At 34.4% G+C, this 9228-nt stretch overlaps 1 protein-coding gene across 1 annotated transcript; it reads left to right on the forward strand.

Annotated features, from left to right (window-relative positions):
- The first annotated feature begins 270 nt into the window (after nt 1–270).
- LOC125257825 lies at nt 271–8834 on the forward strand. The gene is made up of 3 exons (XM_048174584.1): nt 271–292; nt 462–519; nt 4964–8834. The coding sequence occupies exons 2-3, from the start codon at nt 488–490 to the stop codon at nt 6528–6530; spliced, it is 1599 nt and encodes a 532-aa protein (XP_048030541.1). The 5' UTR covers nt 271–292; nt 462–487; the 3' UTR covers nt 6531–8834.
- Nucleotides 8835–9228: the final 394 nt, after the last annotated feature.

Raw genomic sequence — 9228 nt, forward strand, 5'->3', positions numbered from 1 at the left:
TAAAAATGTTCATGTAGGCTTACATGGTAGTGCATTGTGCATGTTAACAGATACAATTTTTTAACCTAAAATTGTATTAGTAAATGTTAAAATTATCATTTTATTATCATTATATAAAACTGAGCCATGTTTGACAACTAATCTAATATTTCCAAATATAAGGAACAACTGATTTGACACTTTCTTGAAAATCATGTGACCTTCATAAATGGGGGTTTGCTCATGTATAAATACTGCTGCAGATCGTCCTATCTGCAAATACCTGAGTCAGAGAAAGAAGCACTTGTACAAGGTAATATTGTAAATCATCTTCTTGTATTGTAATATCCAGTGTGTATATTCAGAAATATATTCAAAATATATTCTGTTTACAGATTTGTTTAATTTATGTCTATGTTTACTGGTGTCTGTTGTGAAAATACATGCAATAATTATTATTATTTATTTATTTATTTTTAAAGAAGAAAAATTCGGAGGACTCACAGACATGGAAACAGTCATGACAGATTCTACCAAAACGTAAGAACACTGTACTCACTGACATTTTATATTTACAGATCACGTGTTTATTTGAAATTAAATTCCTGTTAGGCTGGTCATGCACATATAAGTGCAGTCATAATAATTTATCAAAAGAAAAAAAATAAGGGTGAGCGGGGCACAACCTAAAGCGGGGCTAGTTGTAACAGACAGTTTAAAAGTCTCTATACAAGCCAGCAAGACAAAATTGTACTAGTTGCCATAGCAACACTATACAGAGAAAAGAACTGCACCAAAAAACCAAAAACCAAAAAAACACATTTATTTAACCAGAGTAAAAGTAAATTTCTACCTGAAGTTATTTTTTTATCTCAGTTTTTTTAGTGTTTATATAAAATGACACACCTGCTATTATTTTAATCTCCAATCTGTTATTTAACTGCGTTACAATGTGCCCCCTATGCTTTTCTATGATGATAGTGATATAATTCACATTAACAACTTTTATGAATTCTATTTAGAAACCATGAGAAGGAGGTGAATAAAGACTTAATTGTCATTAAAGAATAAAGAGTCAATGTTTAGAAATTATGAATTATTATTATGTTTTGTGGTGTGTTAATTATTAAAAATGTAATTATTTTACAAAAAAAAAAAAAGTTAATAATTGTATTTTAGATCAGATAACATTTTAAGCTGTCATATGGTCATGTTACAATGTACCCCACCTATGGGGCATGTTGTCATATTTCACTTCCATTCTTTCAGGGTAAATAAAGAAAATAGTATACACTGTATTAATGAAACACAGCCACATAATTGTACTAGACGTGTGAAATTAATATGGGAAAAAATAAATACTCTGAACCCCAAGTGGATTTACACAAAGTGTTAGGTTATGCCCTGCAATCCTAGCCTGACTACGTCAGACTTCCTACTTCCGCTCAATTTCATTTCGCTTCTGTACTCAGTCTGATACAGCGTCATAGCTTTGTGTTTGCCACCGGTCTGGAAACAGCCGGGCCAATCAACGAACAGAGGGCGGGCTGAGAGCCGTGACGTAGATGCTAAGCGCCGAGTTTTACATTGTAGGTTAGAGAAATCGAAAACCGAAACGACCGCGGAAATGGGAAACGAGACACGGGATGCAAACTTCGGGATGCATTAACTTTGCATAATCTGCAAAAGTCGTTTACAGCCATGTTCACTCCGGTATTTCGCTCACATCATCGTGTTTACAACAGGTTTACAGTGGAAGTTCAATCATAGATTTGAGTTAGATGCATGATGTCTGTGCTTCGATGCGGCTGTACAGGCGGATAACATACGTCATAACTAAACGTATCTGATTGGCTTACGGGTAACCAATGATTTTAAACTTCAGACAAGCGTCCCCTAGCGAGAGAGAAAACACTTCTCTATTATGCCATTCCAGACTCTGTCTACGAAGCAAAGTGAAGTAGCAGAGTCTGGTATTACCAGGCTACTGCAATCCCTCTACCCCCCCAAAAACACAACACGTCTCTCGTAACATTGGCTCTCATGAGTTTCATGGCTTATTGCGTCATGTTAAAATGTGGGTGTATCTTTTAAATGATATATGACTGCATGTGTTCATGACACGGAATCATTTTCAGAGATTAAAACCTTAAAGGGTTAGTTCACCCAAAAATGAAAATAATGTCATTTATTACTCACCCTCATGTTGTTCTACACCTGTAAGACCTTTGTTCATCTTTGGAACACAAATTAAGATATTTTTGATTAAATCCGATGGCTCAGTGAGGCCTGCATAGCCAGCAATACCACTAAAAATCTCAAGATCCATAAAGGTACTAAAACATATCTTAAAACAGTTCATGTGAGTACAGTGGTTCTACCTTAATATTATATAGTGACAAGAATACTTTCTGTGCACCAAACGACTCTTCAACAATATCTAGTGATGGCCGATTTCAAAACACTGCTTTGCGATTCTTTTGTTTTGAATCATTGATTCGGATCTCTTATCAAACGGCCAAACTGCTGAAATCACGTGACTTTGGTGCTCCAATCCACTGATTCGATTCGTAAAGCTCCGAAGCAGTGTTTTAAAATCGGCCATCACTAGATATTGTTTAAAAGTCGTTATTTTGTTCTTTTGGCACACAAAAATATTCTTGTCACTTTATAATGTTAAAGGATTAGTTGACTTTCAAATTAAAATTTCTGATAATTTACTCACCTGATAATTTCCTGATAATTTACTCACCCCCATGTCATCCAAGATGTTCATGTCTTTATTTCTTCAGTCGAAAAGAAATTAAGGATTGTGGTGAAAACATTCCAGGATTATTCTCCTTCTAGTGGACTTCAATGGCCTCCAAATGGGTGAAGGTCAAAATTACAGTTTCAGTGCAGCTTCAAAGGGCTTTAAATGATACCAGACGAGGAATAAGGGTCTTATCTAGCGAAACGATCAGCAATTTTCTAAAAAAAGTAAATAAAATTGTTTATGCTTTATAAACATATATGATCGCCTCGCAAGTGCTTCTGCCAGACCACCTTCTGTATTCTTCAAAAAGCTTATGCTGTGGCACCAGTTCCATTTTGTCCATAATTTGAATAGGGAAGGTGAAAGGACATACAGCGTAAGCTTTTTGAAGAATACAGAAAGCTGCACTGAAACTGTAATTTTGACCTTCATCCGTTTGGAGTCCATTGAAGTCCATTGAAGTCCACTATAAGGAGAAAAACCTTCATCAAAAACCTTCATTTCTTTTTGACTGAAGAAAGAAAGACATGAACATCTTGGATGACATGGGGGTGAGTAAATTTATCAGGAAAAGTTAATTTGAAAGTGAACCACTGAACTCACATGAACTGATTTAAATATGTTTTTAGTACCTTTATGGATCTTGAGATTTTCAGTGGCATTTCTTTAAGACCCCAGCAATCGGATTATTATTAATATTTTTATACTGTTTTTTGGTCAGTGTTTGCAAAAAATACCTGTGACTGTACTTTTATTTACCTGTTACATGTTTTGTGTTGTTGAGAAGTTAGGTTTTGGGTAGGGGGGTGGGGTTTGATGCAAATCCAAAATATCTATTAAAGCAGTGTTTCTCAACTAGTGGGTCGCAAGACCATTTTGAGAGGGTCGCAGATTGTGTAGTCAAAGAAATGACAATAAATGTAATTCTATATTTTTCTGATGTGAGACTTGTATTTTGAAAGATGTGCATGAAAGCAGTTGACTATTCTGTCAGAAGCAGTTCAAGTAAAAAAGTGCCAAAAAGAAAATCATTGTCCGGGTTCAGTATCTGTGGTCAGATGAGATAAAGCTATATCTCTGTCATTATTCTAAAAATATTTTCGTAACTTGTTACGAAATAAAAGGTCTCTCACCTCAGAAAAGCAAACTTTCCTGTCCTATCAGCAGTAGGTCGCACTCTTTAATGGCACGTGCAAATGTGACCTTGCGAGCTATATGTCACGTTATTATAAATAAAGCGCAAAATAAATTACGAGCATGCAACGGCTTAGTTACGTTGTCAAATGGTAAATCATGAATTTACCAAAAAGTACCAGTAAATTACATACACTGCAAAAAATGCTGTTCTTACTTAGAATTTTTGTCTTGTTTTTAGTCAAAATATCTTAAAGTTCTTAAATCAAGAAGCATTTTCTTGACAAGTAAAAATTATTTTCTTGTTTTCAGGAAAAATAAGTCAAAATTAAGTTTTTCCTTAAAACAAGCAAAATAATCTGCCAATGGGGTAAGAAAAATAATCTTAGTCCAAACTGAAAACAAGATTATATATCTTATTCTTGGTTTGAAATAAGATTATTTTGCTTACCCCATTGGAAAAACGTACTTAATTTTGACTTATTTTTCCTGAAAACAAGAAAATAATTTTTACTTGTCAAGAAAATGCTTCTTGATTTAAGAACTTTAAGATATTTTGACTAAAAACAAGACAAAAATTCTAAGTAAGAACAGCATTTTTTACAGTGTAACTGTTACACCATGTATTTGCATGCATGAATGAACTGATCAGGATCAGTTTCTATGTTTTATTAACAGTTCATCTTGTGTATTTACCATGGTAACTGTAACCCCAAAATACCACTTTATTTACACTTTGTGTTATTTTGTAAATTTTTAAATTTACTGTATTAGGACTGCTAGTCTTCCCTTAAAGTGTTTATTCATCAGTATTAGTCATATTCTTAAAAAAAATGATGTATGTTTAGTAAACATGACCAAACCAGTTGAGAACCACTGTATTAAAGTATAAATATTTATAAAATCATTTCTAATTTTGCAAATGCATGCAAAGAATTGGCAAACAACTAAAAGCAATGGAGTACCCTGAATGTTGAAAAATTAGGTTAGAACATGTGAGTTAAAAAGTAATAGGAACCAAGGGCTCCTGATCAAGCGACCATATGTTGTTCCTAAATGTCTTTTTGTTATGTTGTTTTCTGCTTTACATTGCAGACAGAACATGGTCAGTTTAGGAACAGAATTACACAAATTTGCTGCAATCATCGATCAAAGTAGTGTAATAGAGAAGGGGACTCCTACTCGATACCGTCTGAAACCAACAACAGACTCTCATGATGAATCTGAGCCTTTTAGAAAAACGACCTTTGGAGAGAGAGACAAAAACAAACCCCATAAAACCATTCTGATGGTGGGAGAAACTGGAACAGGAAAAACAAAGCTAATCAATGCGATGATCAACTACATGTTGGGTGTTCAGAGAGAAGACAAGGTTTGGTTTGAGTTCACAGATGATCAGAGTGACCGAACATCAGCTCACAGTCAGACTTCCAGAATCACTGTTTATGGGTTTTATCTACAAGAGAGTAAAACTGATTTAACAATCATCGACACACCAGGATATGGAGACACTCGTGGAATTGAGAATGATAAAGAGATCGCCAAGAGTTTACTAAGTTTAAGCAAATGTAATGACTGGGTCCATAAAATAGATGCAGTTTGTCTGGTGGTTAAAGCAAGCCAAAACAGACTCTCTGACAGACAAATATACATATTTGATGCTGTTCAGTCTTTATTTGGGAAAGATATTGTTGAAAACATTGCCTTACTCGTCACATACTCGCATGGTGCTCATCCTAAAAATGTCCTGACGGCTGTTGAAGAGGCTAAATTCCAGTGTGCTAAAAATGACAAGAATCAGCCAGTGTATTTCCTGTTTGACAACTGCCAAGGAGAGACATTTCATGAAGAATATCAGATAGTCCAAGAGCAATCATGGAATCTCAGTTTTAAAGGAATGACAGGATTTTTCAAATTACTTGACAATATAAAATCAAAAACCCTGAAGATGACACAAGATGTGCTGCGACAACGGGAGAAATTGGAGGCAAATATCACCAATATACAATCACAAATTCGAAAGATGGAATCAAAGCAAAATGAGCTGAAACAACATCAAGAAATTCTAGAATATGTCAAGAACGATAAAAACTTTGAGTGTGAAGTTGAAGTGGAATACAAAGAGAAGGTTGATATTGATCTTTCTTTAGCCAAAGAGGCGACGTGCTGCACCGTCTGTGAGGAGAACTGTCATTATCCAGGATGCTGGTGGGTCAGTAATCTCTCACAGTGTAGTGTGATGAAAAAAGGTAACTGTACAGTGTGCACAAATAAATGCCACCACAGCAAACACGTCAAAGAGGCAAAAATATATGAAACAAAGACAAAAACAGAGAAGAGGACAGATAAAGATTTAAAGAAACAATATGAAGATAAGATTGTAGGCGTTATGTCTTTGATCAATAAGCTGGATGTAGAGCTGAATGAATTAAAGATAAAGAAAATAAAGCTGGTGATTGAAACATTTGACTCTGTTCAAGCTCTAGAGATGATCACACTCAACACAGATTCTTTGATCATACTTCAGCACGTTGATTTTCTGATTGAGAGGCTGAAGGAAATAAATGAACCTGAAAAGGCTGAAACACTGGAAAAGATCAAAGAGAGAGCAGGAGAAGAAAAAAAACAAGCGCTGGAATACATGAAAATGTTTTATAAATAACATTTTTAAAAATCCATCATCTAGCTAAAGAAAATAAGAAAATTGCATATTGAAAGTGATTTAATGCTGTATTACCAAGCAATAATAAGATATGGATATGTTCATATTTTGTGAGAATTCTATTTTGATTGATTAAAGATTTGCTAAATCTTATTTATATTCATGGATATTTGTGCTAAGACAATAAATCACATTTAAATATCAATATATTAGTATTTTGTCCTCTATAATATATAGGGATATTGAAAGTCTCTCTCGGGATGCTGTCACACACACAATCCGATCAGTGTGCTGTACTCCAGTATTTCCAGGGCTTGTTCATATATTTTAGGGTGTACTCGCACTAGGCGCTCTGAACCGTGCCTGAGCGCTTTTGACCCTCAAAGCCCTCAAAGTGTGAGTGCTCCGTTCCGTGCCCTGGTGTGGTTCATTTAGCCGGCAGCGTGAGCGCAAACCGTGCCTGAGCATGGAACAGCTACTACTCATTATGACGGCAAACATCTTTATTACTTCTCTGATAGTACACTTATCAATTCATGTAATTAATTCAAGTGTAAGTGGGTTTATAACGTGTCTGATTCTCACCTTATTGATGAACAGAAATTATAGTTTGCCAGTAAAGCTTTACTGTAATTTTCGTGCAAGTTAAAATCGCTGTGCGGCATAAATGATAAATATATTAGAAAGAAATTCACAGATACTGCATGTTTTCTTCCATTCAAAAAGTTGCATTGTATATGACGTAAGCATGCTTCAGCCTGGAAAGTTAAGTGCAATGTGAGTGCAGGCCACCGGGGGATTGGGGACAATTGTGCTCGGTTCAAGGCAACCGTGCCTAGTGTGAGTACACCATTGGTTATCTTTAATTTCCTGCCTCACTCTTGTTAATTGTTTTTACCACATCTTGTTGTATTTGTTGTGTTCATCATTTATCAGTCATGCCAGTCTATTTTTTCCTGTGCATCCTTTTTATTTTTGAAGGATTTTGATTACCTTGTGTTATAATTAACAGCTTTGCTCCCTTTCTGTATATAATAAATATTTTTCATACTGCTAACTATACATTGCAAAGTGTCTGGATTGAGAACTGTATTTAAGTGCATGATTAAATCCACTAGACACTGATAACCATAGCAATGGATGAAAAATAAAACCCAATCTGATACTGTATGTCAAATGATCTGTGCATGAAGTCTTGGAGTGTCAATGCAAAATAAATAGACTTGCCACTTTGTGTAATGTATTATTTTGTCATTCATTATATTGGGCATACTAACTTTCAAATCAGACAATTTTTACATTTAAATGTACAGTTTACAGTTTAACAAGTTAAATATAAAATAGTTCTAAGCACTTTGTTTTCTGATCTGTCCTGACAGTGATTATTTTTATTTCACGAATAAATAGGATAAGTTAATATTACAAAATGTTTCTTAGCATTTATTTTGTATTTACTGTCAGCACTGGGCTCACAGTTTACATGGGTAGGGTACTTTGTGGACTGTGGATGACTGTGTTCGTTGTCCGCCACCATCGAAGACCATTTCAGACCCAGGAAAAAACATGTCAAAGAGGTCATGAAATCCTCAGAGCACAAGCTTAAGGATATATATTAACATCTTCCAGATTCTAATTAATATTATATTTTGATTTATTATTATAGATTTATTATTATTATTTTAATGTCACCATCATGGTGATCAGTGTTTTCTTTAGTTGGGTAGTTTGATTTGACTTTATGTTAGAGTTTCTCTGGCTCTTGTAACTGAGTTTGTTATGGCAAGATGTTTCATGATAAGAATATAATAATTTTGAGATGGCTTAGCTCATTGATCTTATGACTGAATTTAATGTGAGCAATATCTTACTAACTTTGTTTTACTGTGATTTTAGAAAATATCCAACAAGATTTTAAATCAGAAAATCTTAAAGAGTTTTAAAACAGATTGTGTCAAGAATCAGCCTATAAATCTCAACAATGGTGACATGCATAATGCCGCAATGCATTCTGGGGGCCATGGATGATTTTTGCATGATGCACCCAGAATGCATTGTGGCATGAAGCATGTGACCATTGTTGAGATTCATACACTGATTCTAGATGTCTGTGTGTGAGGAAGTTTTGCAGGAGTTTTAAAGTGTTTAGTGTACAATGTGTTTTAAAACTCATTGAGCTTTTCTGATTAAAACTTTTTTATTGTTGTATTTCTAGAAGAGATTCAACACAAACTTAATATTTTGCTCATATAAATCTCTAGTCATTAGATCAGTGAATTAAAGGATTAGTTCACTTTTATATTAAAATTTCCTGATAATTTACTCACCCCCATGTCATCCAAGATGTTCATGTCCTTCTCTCTTCAGTCGAAAAGAAATTAAGGTTTTTGATGAAAACATTCCAGGATTATTCTCCTTATAGTGGACTTCAATGGCCTCCAAACGGTTGAAGGTCAAAATTACAGTTTCATTGCAGCTTCAAAGCGTTCTACATGATCCCAGATGAGGAATAAGGGTCTTATATATATATATATATATATATATATATATATATATTATACGTTTTAACCATAAATGCTCATCTAGACACTGCTAAGTGTATTACTGCCCTCCACAGGTCAAAGTTTGAACTAAATTGTTATATACTTGCACTAGCATATCGTATATGACAATTTAGTCATTTAAAGAGAGCAAGTTCAAG

The sequence above is a fragment of the Megalobrama amblycephala genome, linkage group LG22, assembly GCF_018812025.1.
Source record: "Megalobrama amblycephala isolate DHTTF-2021 linkage group LG22, ASM1881202v1, whole genome shotgun sequence".
Classification (NCBI taxonomy): domain Eukaryota; kingdom Metazoa; phylum Chordata; class Actinopteri; order Cypriniformes; family Xenocyprididae; genus Megalobrama; species Megalobrama amblycephala.

Excerpts from the sequence above, each read along its gene's own strand:
- LOC125257825 (XM_048174584.1), top strand. The coding sequence starts at position 488 with ATGGAAACAGTCATGACAGATTCTACCAAAAC. Across the intron at positions 520-4,963 it reads ATGACAGATTCTACCAAAAC|ACAGAACATGGTCAGTTTAG; the intron begins GTAAGAACACTG and ends TTTACATTGCAG.